Source organism: Jaculus jaculus, chromosome 14, assembly GCF_020740685.1.
Source record: "Jaculus jaculus isolate mJacJac1 chromosome 14, mJacJac1.mat.Y.cur, whole genome shotgun sequence".
Taxonomy (NCBI): Eukaryota; Metazoa; Chordata; class Mammalia; order Rodentia; family Dipodidae; genus Jaculus; species Jaculus jaculus.
In genome coordinates this window covers 18219963-18237681 of record NC_059115.1, presented here as the reverse complement: position 1 = coordinate 18237681, position 17719 = coordinate 18219963, and the positions used below count along the sequence as shown (strand labels likewise).

The window sequence follows — 17719 nt, the reverse complement described above, 5'->3', positions numbered from 1 at the left end:
CAAGCTCGCTGCCTCCTAGCATTCTCCACTTTGAGTGTTGCTTTCTCATCTTCTGGACTGGAGACAAAGAACAAACCTGTTGCTTCATTTATAGCACTTTGGAGACCCTTTGTGAAGGCACTTCTCCTGTACTAAGCAATTCTCTACTTCTTTGCAGATGCCAACCAGGGGTCCTACCATCTGCTTTAATTCCGATGCTCACTGCCCTGAGCTAGTGCAGCCCCCACAGTTAAAAGCACAGTCCTACAGGCGGCCTTCCGTTTACATGCCAGTTGCAGTAGGAGGTGCCCATGCTACATTTCTGTCTGATGTGGCTAAAAATCAGGGATGCCATTGACCTTCCTCCTCAGCTTCAATAATATGCTATAACAGGTGGTAAAACTCAGAGGAACTCTTTTTTAAAAAAATTTACTATTATAAGGGTATTGTTTCTTTTTATGTGTGTACATTTATATGTGTGCATGGTATGTTTTTGGGTGCACATTGATGTATGTGGAGGCCAGAACTTGTTGTCAAATGTTTTCTCCAGTGACTTTCCACCTTATTTTTTAAGACAGGGTGTTTAGACTAGCTATTAAACAAGCCCAGAGCATTTCCTGCATCTTCCTCTCCAGTGCTGAGATTATAGGCACATTGTACCACACTTGGCATTCAATGGATACTGGGGATCTAACTCAGTTCTTCATGCTTGCAAGGCAAGCAATTCATGATTGAGCTATATCCTCAGCCACATTTATAAGGACATTATATATTATATATATATTATAAGGACATTACACACATACACACACACACACACGGATGGAGAGAAAGAGAGAGAATAATCCATTGACTAGCTCAGAGTTATCATGGCCTAATCAGTATGAAAAACAACCTTACAGGCTAGATATCTCCCAATTAAATCAAGTTGACCACCAGTCAGTCAAAACCAACTACCACACCTGTCTTGGTCTTATGGATGCTTCCTTGCCCAGGACAAGCTAATTTCCAATAGGACTAATAATTTTTCAAAAGTATGACTTTCACATACAAGCTGACTGGTCCCAAGACCAAATTTCCTGACTAACTCCTTTATGGAATCCTAACACACCAAATCTGCATTTCTTCCAGCACTGAGTCACTTGGGAAGCAGGTATGAAAGAATAGAGGCTGCCTGTGTAGTCCAGGACATATGGTGCTACACAAACTAACCAGGCCCAACCCAGTCACTCTCCCCACCTTATATGGTGGGAATCCCAGTAAATGTTCTCTACTGGCCTTTTCCCTAAACCCTGCTTCTGCTTCTCCACCATTCTGGGGCCTCCCTTGATTTGCCCTCTTCTGAGTTGGGGATTTAGGGAAAAATATGGTATGCCATGTCCCTGTCCTCTCAGAAAATGTGAGTACTAAACTTTTATTCCAATGGCATTACCTTCTCCATGTCATCAGTCAGCCACCCCCATGAATTAGGAAAATGTGGGGCTGGGGAGATAGCTCAGTGGGTAAAGTGTTTGCTGTGCAAGTACAAGGACTCAAGTCCAGATGCCTGGTACTAAGCTAAATGCTAGGCAGGGCAGTGGGTGCCCAAAAACCTGGTACTGGCAATGTGGAGACAGGAGGATCCCTAGGGCTTGATGGAAAGCTAGTCTAACCAAATTGGTGAGCTCTAGATTCAGTGAAAGATCCTATCTCCAAAATAAGGTGGAGGGCTGGAGAGACTACTCAGTGGTTAGGGCCTTTGCTTGCAAAGCCTGATGGTGTGGGTTCACTTCCACAGTATCCATTTAAAGACAGATGCACAAAGTGCTGCGTGTCTGGAGTTCATTTGCAAGAGGCCCTGGCATGCCTGTCCTCTTTCCCTCCCTCCCTTTCCTTGAAAATAGATAGATAAATAAAAACACATAAGGTGGAGGGCTGGAGAGATGGCTCAGTGACTAAAGGCACTTGCTTGCAAGGCATGACAGCCTGGGTTCAATTTCCCCAGTGCCCATATAAAACCAGATGCACAAGGTGGCACATGCGTCTGGAGTTTATGTGCAGTGGCAGGAGACCCTGGTAGGCTATTCTACCCCTCCCTCTCTTTGCTTGCACAGTTATAAAATATTTTTAAAAATTAAGGTGGAAAGTGATTGAGAAAAAAACTCAGTGTCAACATCTGGCCTCCACATGTACACAAACATGCACGAGGTTACACACAATGCACCCATACACACACACACACACACACACACACACACACACACACACACATACACCTGCAAAAAATCAAATCCCAGCATAAAATTTTGAGAGAAAAGGGGGTTGGTGTTCTGGGAGGCATGGGGCTGGAGAATGATGAATTCTGTGCTGCCCTTGAAGCAAGATACCTGGGCACTGTCCTGGGCAGGGGGAATGGTAAGTAAAGCAGTAGGTTAAAAATTCAGGATAAAACTGGTGGATTAATAAGTGAGATAGTGCTTCTATATATTGGGATACTATTCAGGAACAGAAAGGAACGCAATCTTAATACCTTATATAACATGGATATGTTTCAAAAAAAGATGTTAAATGAGGGGCTGGAGAGATGGCTCAGCCACTAAGGCCTCGTGACCCAGGTTTGAGTCCCCAGTACCTATTAAAGTCAGATGCATAAAGTGGTTCATGCATCTGGAGTTCATTTGCAGTGGCTAGAGGTTTCTCTCTCTTTACAAATAAATAAAATAAAACATTTTTATTTAGTTTTTAATTTTTATCATTTTATTTTTGAGAGAGAGAAAGAGAGAGAGAAAGAAAGAGAGGGAGGGAGAAAATGGGCATGCCAGGGCTTCCAGCCACTGCAAATGAACTCTAGATGTGTGGTACTCCTTCTGCCCATGTGCGACACTGTGCATCTGGCTACATGGGACCTGTAGATTTGAACATGTATTCTTAGGCTCTGCAGGCAAGTGTCTTAACTGCTAAGCCGTCTCTCCAGACCAGTACAAATAAAATATTGTTTAAAAGATGCTAAATGAAGACTGAGGGGATGGCTCAGTTACAAGCATGAAGACCTGAGTTTAATCTCCAGAATTTATGTGATCTCATCACTGTGGAGGTAGAGGCAAAAGGATGCTGGGGCTTGCTGGCCAGCTAGTCCAGCCTCATTGGTGAGTTTCAAGCTAGTCAGAGACCCTGTCTCAAAGGTGGTAGAGAGTTTCCTGAGGTTGTCCTCTGGCTTCCATAAGCACATGTCTATCAGTGCACACACATGAACATGCACACAAGCACATACACATATACACCCAGAGATGTAAAATCCAGATGTGAAAGACCACCCATTATAAGATCTCATTTACACAAAATGCCCCAAAATAGACAAATCTATAGAGGCAGGAAGTAGATTGGTGGCTGTGTAGTGCTGGCAGGTTAGTTTTATTTTTAAAGCATGAGAAAGAGAGAGAGAGAGACAGAGACAGAGAGAGGGAGAAGGAGAATGGGCACAACAGGGCCTCTACCCACTGCAATGCATGAACTCCAGACACACGCATCACCCTGTGCATCTGGATTTAAATGGGCACTGGGAAATTGAACCAGAGTCTTTAGGTTTTGCAGACAAGCACATTAACTACTCAGCCATCTCTCCAGCCCTGAGAATGATTTTGATGTAAGTTTTGTTGCTGTAACAAAATACTAACAGAAACTATTTAAAGAAGGAAAGACTTATTTTGGCTTAAAGCCTCAGAGGTTTTAGTTCATGGTAAATTTGCTCTGTGTTTTTGAGCCATGGTGAAGTAGCACATCATGGCTGGGACAGGTGGACAAGCAGAATTCCTCATCTCATGACAGCTAGGAGCAGAGAGGAGAGAAAGACACCCACACACAGGGACAAGTGATACCCTTCAAAAACATTCTTGCAGGGATCTGCATTCTCCACCCGGGCCCTGTCTTCTAACAATCTATTCAGCTATGAATTATTCAATGGGCCCATTGATGAGGCTAACATCTTCACAATCTAGGCACCTTTTCAGTAGTGCTACCAGTAGGACCAAGCATTCAATATATGAGCTACTGGGGCCATTTCATATCCAATTCATAAAAATGGGGACCAGGGCTAAAGAGCTTGCTCGGAAGTTAAGAGCATTTCCATATGAGCATGACAGCTTGAAACTACCTGAGATCAATGACCCAGCACTCGCAAAGAAGTCAGAGTCAGTCATGGTCATGCATATCAGTTATCCCAGTCCCATGGGGAGCAGAAACTGGAGAATCGCTGGGGTTAACATAAACAGCAGCCCCTGGAATCAGTAAGAGACTCTGTCTTAAGGAAAAAGAAGCAGATGAGTGATGAAGAGGACACCCAATGTTCTGCAGATATGCTCATGAGGCACCACATTGGCACATACATGTACATGCACACTCTCCTACACACTACTACATACTGTACACAAAAATGGGAATGGTAATATGGCATTGCTTTGAGTCACTGGACTATCGTGATGGTTAAAACTCTATAAAATTACTAACGGTCACCAAATTGTGTACCTAATGATATGAGTATATTTGTGGTATGTAAATTATATCTCAATAAATAAAGCTATTAACACATATCTAGGACTCAAAAGTTAAGTCTGGGATAGAAAGAGATACTTGAGGATTTTTAGCAGAACTAGTGTGGTTACCCAGGGAGAAAGCATAGATTCAAAAGAGACTCCTGTTAATCTAACTCATTAATATTTACCCAGGTTTGTACAGTGTCCAAAGCTTGTGGTAAATGCTCAATTAGTATGTTCTCAAATCCTGAACCTTTGAAATAGGCACATATGTCTCCTAATCAATATCATACTCAATGAGAAAAATGAAGGCTCTGACAGAGTTTTGGTTGTTCTTAGGCAGCCCTTGGCATCTATCTCTGCCCTATATACCCTGTTTTCTGCCCAGGAGGTTGGCATCCAGTGACTGAACTAACTGGATTTGCTAGCACCTTGGCTTCCAGCTGGATTTGGTCAATTAGACACAGAGTGAGAAGAGATTGAGGTCTGGTATTTATTCCCATCACCAACACTAGCCCCCTGTGGACTGAATTCTGTTAGTGTGTGGCTCCTTCTCACCACCTTGCCTCTCTCAGGATTGTGGATACCGTTTCTCTTGCTGCTCCTTTGGGTTTAGAGATGGAGATGAGAAAGTAGTACTAGGCAGGGAGTCAGCCTCCTTATCCTAACCCCTCTTCGTTTTGCCCATGATGGAAAAACCACTCATGTCTCTTGTCTAATCAGAAGGAGGGGAGTATGCCTTCCTAGATATTCTCCAGAATCTTCAAAATCACTGCCAGCTATAAAATTCCTAGGCAAGTTTCCTAAGACCCTCACCAAATGACCAGTATCTGAACCTGTGTGGTGGTGCTCAACTAGTAAGAGCAAATTTAGGGGAAAAGTCAGACTTACTGCACAAAAGTCCTGATGTCACCAGCAGCACATTACTTTGGCTGATGCAATATCAGCACCTAATTCACACTGATGGATAAGGCAACCAAATGATACCACCTTGAACATGCCCCTCAATGCCCTCAGTTCCATAAAAATGCCTCCTGTACCACTCATTGAGGTGGCCATATACTGAAAAGAAGCAGCTTCAGGAAGGAAAGGGTATTTTTTTTTTTCTGGCTTATGGTTTTGAGGGGACAGGTTCCATTGCGGAAGAGAAGGCATGCCAGCCAAAACAGGAATGTGGTTGGTCACCTTCAGCCATAGTCAGGAGGCAGAGGGTGAACAGGAAGTGGGCTAGGCTATCAAACCTCAAAGCCCAACCCCAGCGACCCACTTCCTCCAGCTACAACCTCCTAAATGTTCCACAACTTTCCCCAATAGAATCACCAGCCAGGGACCCATTGTTCAAAGTGAGCCTAAGGGGAAAATTTTACATTCAAACCATACTATCACCCCAACCATGCCCAGCATGGTCCTCACTCAAGGTCACCTGCTCTTCTGCCAAATGTGTATAGTTTTTCTTCCTAAATCAATATTGGCTCACTGGTCTTTCATGCCTGTGTATACATTCTTTCAGCAAGGTTATCAGGACCTAGACATAAAAAGGTCTGACTTCCCTATTGACCTTCCCTACAACATTATCAGTTCTACACTTGTTAAAAGCAAATTAGCAGGCTTCCCAAAAGATGTGCACCCAAGTCCCTGGAACCTGTATTGTGTCATCTCATGCGCCAGAAGAAACTCTGGTAAGGATCTTGACATGGGTTGTCTTGGATTAGCCAGCTAGGCATGGTGCCATCCCATAAGTCCTTACAAGGTAAAGAAGGAGGCAAGGGATGCTGAGGGTGAGAAGTATTTAAAGATGCCATCTTGATGGCTTTAGAGATGAAGAAAGGGGCCATATACCACAGAAAATTGGTAGCCTAAGAGCTGGAAAAGTGGAAGACAACAGACCCTTTCCTTGAGGCTGTGGAAGAAACATAGCCTTTCCAGATTCTTGATTTTAACTCTGTACAACCACGTTGTTTTCTAGAATGCTAAGCCAATAAATTTCTGTTGTGTCAAGACACCGAGTTTGTGGTTATTTGTTACAACAGACACAGGAAATGAATGCGTCATATTGCTAGTAACTGGGCACACCATCATCCTCTTTACCTGCAGCTTCATTATTTCCAACTCATTTCTGCAAATTTACAATAGAAGGGTTTAGGCAATCCCATATGTACCTCAAGATATAGCAGTTGTTAGTATTATATCCACAATGTTATTTTTAAAATCGCCTCATTTATTCATTCATTCATTTTTGCATGTGCCAATGTATGTACATGTATGTGGGTTTGTATGTATGTGGTAACGTGTACAAATGTGCCTTCATATGTTTTCAGGTGCATGTGCATGTGTGTACATTTGTTTGTGGAGATCAGAGGTTGATATCAGGTATATTCCATGTTTGTTCCATTTGAAACAAACACAAAGTATCAGATACACAAACTGTACTGCTTTGGTTGAAGCCACATTTAGAGCTGCAAGTAAAGACACAGGTCCTGTGAGGGAAACAATGTCCATATATTACAATATACAATGATATACAGTGTAAGGATTAATCAACCACATATATAGCTCAGGGGATTGGAATCTTCAGGTGCTATCTCTTGTTTTCTTAAGTTTTTATTTATTTATTTGAGAGCAACAGACAGAGAGAAAGGGGCAGTCAGAGAGAGAATGGGCATACCAGGGCTTCAAGCCACTGCAAACGAACTCCAGACACATGCGCCCCCTTGTGCATCTGGCTAATGTGGGTCCTGGGGAATTGAGCCTCAAACTGGAGTCCTTAGGCTTCACAGGCAAGCGCTTAACCGTTAAGCCATCTCTCTAGCCCTTCAGGTGTTATCTCTACAATTATATATTTTTATTTACTGAGTGACCAATAAAGACTTGGCTCTTTTATAAAGCACTTTCCTTTATAGTTTACTTAATTTAACTGGTGACCTGTCTTAACTGTCCCTCCTTCTTTATTTCCCTGGAATAACCATATAACTTATTGTCTATAGCAGTTAGTTATCATTCTGGATTATTCCAAGCAATCTTCTCTATCTTCTGTACTGCTGTTCACTGTTGAGGTCTAAAGATCCAAGAAAGACATCAATAGAAATCTTGGAGAGGTTTTCCGGATGAATGGGTAGCCTTAAGATCAGCGTGAAATGCCTGTGGCAGAGTGTAGCTCAAGGCAGAGGAAGATGGAAGTTGAAGTTCAAAAGCATACCCTCTCCCACCTGCAGTGGTCACCCCACATCTGACTATAGTGCAATGACTGCAGGAGGTGAACCTGAGTTGGTTCCTGTGTCACTGGTCGGGGCTGAGTCCTCACTCAGGGCCCTCTCCAGACTGGCAGGTAGAGATTGGATCAGTCTGTCTCTGAAGTCCCGGCCCATGAAGACGTAGAGCATTGGATTCAGGCAGCTGTTGAAGAAGGCTAGAGAGCTTGTCACATTCACCGCGATTCTCAGATCTTGGCTCATACTACTTGAGAAATCACGGATCCTGATCGTGGCTATGAGGGCAACTATCTGATACGGGCACCAGCAGAGCAAAAAGGCAGCCACAACGAAAGAGAGGACGCGCAGGGGACGGCTGGATTTGATCAGGCCTTGCCTGTAGATTTTGGTGGCTATGAGCCCGTAGCAGATGGCGACCACAGACATGGGCATGCTGAAACCAATGATGAAGCGGATGATCCCTCTGAGTGTAAGCATGGCAATGCGCACCTTCATCTTCTCTGCGGGGTCCTTTGTCCAGGGTGAGAAGTCAAAAGTGCAGGACATTTGCCCAAACCTATTAGGCACTGTGGTCACACGAATGATAACTGGCAATGTAAGGAGAAAAGCACAAAACCATGGTCCAATGATCACCTTCCTGGCCAGGCTCACGGTGCGGTGGTTCTGGGCCCAGACTGGATGCAGGACACAAATGCAGCGGTCCAGGGCAATGAGAGCAATGAGGAAGACACTTCCAAACAGGTTTATGTCCACTATCGTAAAAATGAATTTGCATAGGAACCAACCAAAAGGCCAGTTTCCTCCCATGGCCTTGGAGGCTATGAAGAATGGCAGGGTAGAAGTGAAACAGAAGTCAGCTATGGCCAGGTTCAGGTAAGAGATGGTTGTGACAGTGCGTGCCATGCGGAAGCCGGCCACCCAGATCACAAGCCCATTGCCCAGTACACCAAAAATAAAGGTGATGGCAAAAAGCAAGTATGAGAAGATATCCAGGAAAATGTAGCCAGCTGGTATAGACTGGTATCCCGCAGACACATTCATGGAGAAAGAGGTGTTTGTCGCCATCTTGTCCTTCCCTGGAACATTTGGCAATGGGCATTTTATTAGATATGCACCTTTAGACCGTTCTCCTTTCCTTTAACTCTGCAGTTGCCACACTCACTCCCTCACTCTACCCTGGAGCTCCTGCCCCAGCTAGAGAGCGCTCACCACTGTCTGACAAGCTTAGCCATCCTGTACACTGTCTCCTTCCTGTCAGATGGAAAGATTATATCTTATGTTCCCACAGCTGTTAACATGCAAGCTGCATTCCAGGAGGATGACTTGACTAAAGGCTCTTCCCTTGCAAGAGGAAAATATTGGTAAAGAAATCATACCCAGGGACAGCTTGCTTACAAAGCCTTTTGTCCCCGGGTTCAATTCCCCAGCATGTGTGCATTGTCAGATGCAAAGCGATGCTTTTATCTGTGACTGCAATGCACTTATGACAATGGGAGGTGGAACCCAGGGAATCTAAAGCTCAAGGGCCAGGTAGTATGATACTCGTTTGCAGTCTGGCAGTTTGTTTTCAGAGCACTCATACATAAACACACACAAATGAAATAAAATAAATGTCTTTTAAAACCTTATATTCCAAACTGGTATTAAAAAAGTTATATGCAGACATTTATACTCCTCACAATAGCCTGAAGATAAAAACCATACAAGTATCTGTCAACAGATAAATGGATGAACAAATGTTATTTTTTAATTCAAAGGAATGAAACAAGCTGTGTGTTGGCATACAACTGTAATTTCTACATTTGAGAGGCTGAAGCAAGAGGATAGTAAGTTGGAGACCAGTCTGGATTGTACAGAGAGTCATGAGACCATGTCACAAACAAATAAAGCTAAAAGGGAATTAAGAACCAGAAAACATTATGACATAGATAAACTTTGGAGATACTATGCAAAAGAAGCAAATACAAATGGCACATGTTACTTATGTCCATTTATATTAAATATCCAGAATAGGCAAGAGACAGAAAGTGCATTAATGGCTGTCAGAGGTGGAGGGAGGGGGAGGAGGGGATTATTGCTTAATGGTTTGGGGTTTCTTTTCCAGGTCATGAAAATGTTTTATAACTAGATAGTGCCTATGGTCTCAAAACATTTGAATTCATTTAATGACATTTAATTCTACCCTTAAATTGGTAAAATTTAAGCTGGGCATGGAAGCATACGCTAGTACTCAGAAGACTGGGCAGAAGATCTTGACTTCATGGCTAGCCTGGGTTATATACTGAGTTCAATGACAGGCTGGTCTATGTAGTAAGACCCTATCTAAAAAATAAAACAATAACAAGGAATGTGAAGGTAAATTTTATGTTATGTGCATTTTACCACAATCTTTAAAAATGTATGCATGCATGTATAAATTCACACATGTTTATGTATACATAGGTCTATATGTGCTTGTGTGTGCACATGATTGTATGTGCACATGCATGTGGAGACAAGAGGAAAAGTCTTGAGTATCATCCTCAGGAACTCTGCCCATCTTTGTTTTTTGGAGACATGATCTCCCATTGGCCTGGAGCTTACCAATTAGGTTAGACTAGCTAGCCATTGAGTCCTAATGACCCTCCGGTCTCTGTGTCAATTACAAACACACACGACCATGCCTGGCATTTTTACCTGGGTTCTGGGGATCAAACTTAGGTCCTCATGCTTCTGAGGCAAGTGCTTTACCAAATGAGTGATCTCTTCAGACCCTTGAAACTTTTAAAAATGGTGAATGGGGCTGGAGAGATGGCTTAGTGGTTAAGCACTTGCCTGTGAAGCCTAAGGACCCTGGTTCGAGGCTCGGTTCCCCAGGTCCCACGTTAGCCAGATGCACAAGGGGGCGTACGCGTCTGGAGTTCGTTTGCAGAGGCTGGAAGCCCTGGCGCGCCCATTCTCTCTCTCTCCCTCTATCTGTCTTTCTCTCTGTGTCTGTTGCTCTCAAATAAATAAATAAATAAATAAATAAATAAATAAATAAATAAAAATGGTGAATGGACAACAGGAACTTGGTGAAAGGGAATTAGAATGATCCAGTGAGATAGTCCTAAACTGAGACTGCCCACCTATGGTTGTGCACAAGGATAACAAAATGTGCAATTTCTCTACCCCAAAAGACCTGCATCCGTCTCTCCTAGGGGCCACAGATGCCCCTTTCCTCTGTTGTTATGAGAGGCAAAACATAATGAATAATGATGGGCCGTATGCCATCATGAATTACCTCTGGTAGCATTTCTGTGCCAGAGGGTGTCAGTCAGGGGCCTCCTTTTAACTCTCTTGTCTGAGATTATCTTAGTGATAGATATGATATTCTCTTCTGCTCACAGGATTGGCTCAGGGCTCCTGGGGTATCTATCTATCTATCTATCTATCTATCTATCTATCTATCTATCTATCTATCTATCTATGGAGAGAGAGAGAGAGAGAGATAGAGAGCGAGAGAGAGAGAGAGGAAAAGAGGAAGAGAGAGAAGGAGAGAGGGAGCAAAATTTCTATATGTAATGGTTATACAGTTTCATGAGGTTAGATGAGCAAAGTATAGTTTACACCAAGACTTCCCTTCTCTTCGCTCCCTTTTTTTCCCCACAGCTTTTCTCAAATTGGGATGAGGTGATTAAATGAATTAACAGTGTTGGGTCTGAGCCAGCGAACTGAAATATAGCATGTATGAATAAGAATGGAAGTTTTATTCTTTAAATTTGATGCTTGTGCAGATGAAGTAACAGATCTAGAGCATTCAGATCAATTGCTGAAGTCACCTAACAACTGAGTCTGTCAAACTCCAGAAGAGGCCTATTTATGGCTCTGCCCTGCCATACTGCTTGCACAGATGGGCTGTCTCATACAGTATCAGACCACTGCATCTCATCCTGCTGCTCATCTCGTATACGTCACTGCATCTCATACTGCTTGCACAGATGGGCTGTCTCATACGGTATCAGACCACTGCATCTCATCCTGCTGCTCATCTCGTATACATCACTGCATCTCATACTGCTTGCACAGATGGGCTGTCTCATACAGTATCAGACCACTGCATCTCATCCTGCTGCTCATCTCGTATACGTCACTGCATCTCATACTGCTTGCCCCGATGGGCTGTCTCATACAGTATCAGACCACTGCATCTCATCCTGCTGCTCATCTCATATACGTCACTGCATCTCATACTGCTTGCACAGATGGGCTGTCTCATACAGTATCAGACCACTGCATCTCATCCTGCTGCTCATCTCGTATACATCACTGCATCTCATACTGCTTGCACAGATGGGCTGTCTCATACAGTATCAGACCACTGCATCTCATCCTGCTGCTCATCTCGTATACATCACTGCATCTCATACTACTTGCACAGATGGGCTGTCTCATACAGTATCAGACCACTGCATCTCATCCTGCTGCTCATCTCGTATACGTCACTGCATCTCATACTGCTTGCACAGATGGGCTGTCTCATACAGTATCAGACCACTGCATCTCATCCTGCTGCTCATCTCGTATACGTCACTGCATCTCATACTGCTTGCACAGATGGGCTGTCTCATACAGTATCAGACCACTGCATCTCATCCTGCTGCTCATCTCATATACGTCACTGCATCTCATACTGCTTACACAGATGGGCTGTCTCATACAGTATCAGACCACTGCATCTCATCCTGCTGCTCATCTCGTATACGTCACTGCATCTCATACTGCTTGCACAGATGGGCTGTCTCATACGGTATCAGACCACTGCATCTCATCCTGCTGCTCATCTCGTATACATCACTGCATCTCATACTGCTTGCACAGATGGGCTGTCTCATACGGTATCAGACCACTGCATCTCATCCTGCTGCTCATCTCGTATACATCACTGCATCTCATACTGCTTGCACAGATGGGCTGTCTCATACAGTATCAGACCACTGCATCTCATCCTGCTGCTCATCTCGTATACGTCACTGCATCTCATACTGCTTGCACAGATGGGCTGTCTCATACAGTATCAGACCACTGCATGTCATCCTGCTGCTCATCTCATATACGTCACTGCATCTCATACTGCTTGCACAGATGGGCTGTCTCATACAGTATCAGACCACTGCATCTCATCCTGCTGCTGATCTCATATACGTCACTGCATCTCATACTGCTTGCACAGATGGGCTGTCTCATACAGTATCAGACCACTGCATCTCATCCTGCTGCTGATCTCATATACGTCACTGCATCTCATACTACTTGCCCCGATGGGCTGTCTCATACAGTATCAGACCACTGCATCTCATCCTGCTGCTCATCTCGTATACGTCACTGCATCTCATACTACTTGCACAGATGGGCTGTCTCATACAGTATCAGACCACTGCATCTCATCCTGCTGCTCATCTCATATACGTCACTGCATCTCATACTGCTTGCACAGATGGGCTGTCTCATACAGTATCAGACCACTGCATCTCATCCTGCTGCTCATCTCATATACGTCACTGCATCTCATACTGCTTGCACAGATGGGCTGTCTCATACAGTATCAGACCACTGCATCTCATCCTGCTGCTCATCTCATATACGTCACTGCATCTCATACTGCTTGCACAGATGGGCTGTCTCATACAGTATCAGACCACTGCATCTCATCCTGCTGCTGATCTCATATACGTCACTGCATCTCATACTACTTGCCCCGATGGGCTGTCTCATACAATATCAGACCACTGCATCTCATCCTGCTGCTCATCTCGTATACGTCACTGCATCTCATACTACTTGCACAGATGGGCTGTCTCATACAGTATCAGACCACTGCATCTCATCCTGCTGCTCATCTTGTATACATCACTGCATCTCATACTACTTGCATAGATGGGCTGTCTCATACAGTATCTACTCCAATTTGAGATGGGAAAGAGTAGACACCCATCACACTTGAATGTCTCAATATAAAAAAGTAATATGCAATATCTCATTAATGATTTTTACATTGATTCCATGCTGAAATGATACTTTGGCTGAAAGGGGTTAAAGAATTCTTTAACCAAATTTATTTATTTATTTATTTGAGAGGGAAAGAGTAAAAGAGAGAGAAAGAGAAAGACAGAGAGAGAGAGAGAGAGAGAGAGAGAGAGAGAGAGAGAGAGAAGAGAGAGAGAATGGGCATGCCAGGGCCTCTAGCCACTGCAAATGAACTCCAAACACATGAACCACCTTGTACACCTGGGTTATGTGAGTACTGGGGAATTGAACCCGGGTCCATAGGCTTTGCAGGCAGTCACCTTAACTGCTAAGCCATCTCTCTAGACCCCATATATATTTTAATTAATTACTTCTCCTCTTTCTCCTCTTCTTTTCCTTACTCATTCTCACCCTCGTCCTTTCTCTCCTCCTCATTGTCATGGTTGCCCTCCTTCTTCTTCCTCTTCTTTCTCCTTCTTCTTTTCCTTTTGTTTCTTTGAGACAAAGTCTCACTATGTAACCCTGACTGGTCCTGGAAGTTGCTGTGTAGATCAGGCTAGCCTCTAACTTAATGGCAATGATTTTACCCCTCCTTCCCAAGGGCAAGTGCCACTATGCCTAGGTTTCCTTTCTCCTTCTCTCTCTCTCTCTCTCTCTCTCTCTCTCTCTCTCTGTCTTTGAGATAGAATCTTATTTAGTTCAGGCTGTCTTTAAACTTGCCAGAGATAACCTTGAAATTCGGATCTTCCTGCTTCCACTTCCCAAGTGCTGGGATTGTAGGTGTGCACTATCATGGCTGGTTTATGTGGTGCTGAGACCAAACTCAGAGCTTTGTGCGTGCTAGGCAAGTACTTTACTCACTGAGCTACATCCCCAGCCCCATGGCTCACCTTACTTCTTCAAAGCGCATAGACAATTTAAAATCATGTATATGGCTCACATCGCTATTGAACCTCAATGCTCCACAGTCAGAAACAACTTAGGGGTGTCTCCTTTACTCCCACCCTCCACCCAACCACTGAGTGCTGAGGCAAACACTGAAAAGTCAGAATTAACTAAACACCACTAACACTGTGATGGAAGGAGAAATTGGTCTTGAAGAGGATCTGAATTTGCAATCCTGGATGAGGCAATGGTGGATTCTGTAACAGCTTGCATACAACACGCAGGACCCATGAGAAGAACAATCACTGCTTCAGTAGCTATATTTTCCATATTGCACTGATTTTCCTCTGACTTCCAGTAATAGTTTTGGTCCTTCTCAATTCTCCTAAAGCTTTGAACCTCTTCTCCCATCCACCCCAGTACAGCTGATGCCTTTCTTCATATCCCAGCACACCCACTGTTTTGCAAGCTCCTCACCACTGTCTTATGGCTCCACCTCTAAAGTATTCTAGCCCAAACTTATCCTCTATGAATCCTTCAAATCCTTGCAAACACATTTTCTCCAAGGACTCCTCTCTTTCACTTACCCACTCCTTTTTCTGCAGAGTCAATGTCTGCTCTCCATCCCTCCCTACAAATTGGCATCTCTGTATGCTCTACAACATACTAAATTTCAAATGTTACTTTTCAATTTAACAACCTTTAATGATCAATCTGTTTATTAGCTCTCTTTCACAGTTAAGTATCCTGAAAGAGTGGGACATGTTTGGTATATACATTTCTTCATCTTGCATTTCTCAACAACTCTTCTCAGAATCTATGATGGCCATAAGTCTGTGAGAACAAGTACCCCCCCCCCCCCAACCCGAGACATACATTTCTTACCTGGATGGAGACCAGCTGAGGACCCTCCTCTGAACAGCTCTAAGTCTTTGTCTCCTGGGGAAAATGACCCTGGCTTTAATGGTGTCAGAAGAAAATATACAGGACAGGAGGAGAGGGAACAGAAGTGGAACTTATTGGGTAAGCGGAAGCAGGAAGCCAGGGCTGCTGTGACTCACAGTGACCTCAAAACTACCCCGTTATCACACCTGTCTTACAGCATTTGGGAAGTGGGCTGGGTCCTTCTGGAAACTCCAGTGCCTAAATGTCTTCCTCAGCTTCACTTCTCAGTGGAAAGCAGTGTTTCAACCCTCTCCACATCACAGGTGAAGGAATCTGGGTGTCCAGGCCACCTAAAGAGAGGGAAAAAGCATTGGGTGTGATAGTTGTCACCTTGATAGTCAGCTGGACTGGATTTGGAATTATCTAGGAGAAATACATCTGGGCATGCCTGTGAGGCCATTACCAGAGAGATTAAACTGTGGAGCAAAATCATACCCTGGATTGGCTGGCGCATTGGCTGGAATCTTAGATTGCATAAAAAAAGGAAGCCATGGGCTGAGCAATGGTGCTTATCCCTCTCTACTTCCTAACTGTGGACACAATGTTACCAAATGCCTCAACCCCCCTTTCATTTCTGCATGATGAACTTTGTTCCCTCAAACCATGAGCCAAAAGTTACTTAGGTTCCTTTTTTTTTTGAGGTAGGGTCTCAGTCTGAGAGGGAACTAGTTAGATAGCTTTATTATCAGGTAGGTGGTTAGAGAAGGCTCATAACAGAAATCTTAGGATGTCACAGCCAGCCTGCTACAAAAGAACTGGAATTCAGTATTTGCTCCAATCTTATCCAATCAGTTTTCTCTCTCTCCCTGACCTCCCCTTTTGTCTTTCTTTACCTGGGTTTGTGTGTGGACCCCTTCTCTGAGCCCAGGCAAATTGGTTCTTCTACTGTACCCAAGTGTGCCAACCTATTCCAGAGACAGCTCTGTGACCCCAAATAAAAAGAGACTTATGGAGAGTGACACCCTCTCTATTGCTTTTCCAGCTCCTTGGCTGTTCATGTCTCTATACCTAATTCAAGGGGGTCCCAATGTCAGTAAGACCATGCCTTTCTCACTGGTGGCCTGGCTGCCAGAGTGGGAAAGAATTTTTTTTATTAAGTAGAAACTTTGTATGGGTACATCATGTGTTGGTATCATCATTTCCCTCCTCCTTGCCCCCACTCCACTGAGAGCCCTCCTTAGTGGGATTGCTGGTATTCACCACGCGGCTGTTTATCAGTTGTGAGCACAGCAGTCTGTCCTTGTGGGGAGGGCTATGTCTCTGGATATTCCCTCAACCCCAGTGGCTCTGACATTGTTTCAGCCCCCACTTTTGCACTTTCCTGAGCCTTGATGAGTGTGCTTTAATTCTACTTTACTGTTGAGTTTTCAGCAGCTTCTGGATTTCTGCTTTGGTGTGTTTTGAGTCTGTCTGCATCACCTGGCCCAGGTTATCAGGCTCGCCCTGGAAGCAGCACACTTGCCCATCTCACCAGATCCTCTGTGGTTTCACCTAGGCCCTGACTTCTGTGTGAGGGGTGGCTCTTCTCCTGCCAGGGGGTCAGCTATGTATTCTTGTCTTATTGGTGATTATGGTTGTCCTCGGTTCTCCCTGCTTTCTGAAAAACAAAAACAGATTGTCCAACAGAGAGTGAGATCGGAATAGGTTAAAGGGGATAAGCATTGTTAATTTAGCCTCACTTTTGGACTAAGGCTAGAGGGATCTTCTTATTGGAGTCCATTATCTTGGTTCCATAGGGTTCTGACTTGGTTTCTAGTTCCAGTTATGGGTTCCTTTCTACTGAGAGGATCTCTTAGCCAATCTGAGAGCACTGGTTACCCACCTATGCTGTGTCCTATTGTTGTACAGGCACATACATCTTGTCAGGTTGGTAGTTTTCATATAGCAGTGTCCTGTGCTTGCTTATAACATTGTTGGCCATTCCCTCCAGCAGCTCATGTGGTACTTTTCACAGTACTGTTGGCTAACCATCTGGGAACTGGCTTCCTTCCAGATTCAGCTCAATCTCCCAATGCTCTGCATTGGCAGTGTGTAGTAGTTTCAGCAACAGGGACCTTGTAGGTGTCTCTGATCAATAGTTCAACATGGGTTGTTACCAAATTCTGGTAGTAGGAGCTACAAGCCAGAACCAAATGTTTTAGGGTTAGGTTTCATCCTACCCTCTCCAGGGCCCTTCCTACCAGATGATTTCTCCATGCTTCTACTGAG

The 17719-nt window shown here is 44.1% G+C and overlaps 1 protein-coding gene across 1 annotated transcript; it reads right to left on the bottom strand.

The window, feature by feature from the left end:
- Positions 1-7412: 7412 nt before the first annotated feature.
- On the bottom strand, positions 7413-15513 carry Fpr1 (formyl peptide receptor 1). Its single transcript, XM_004671585.2, has 2 exons — positions 15452-15513; positions 7413-8772 (listed from the first exon to the last, which is right to left on the bottom strand). The coding sequence occupies exon 2, from the start codon at positions 8759-8761 to the stop codon at positions 7718-7720; it is 1044 nt and encodes a 347-aa protein (XP_004671642.2). The 5' UTR covers positions 8762-8772; positions 15452-15513; the 3' UTR covers positions 7413-7717.
- Positions 15514-17719: the final 2206 nt, after the last annotated feature.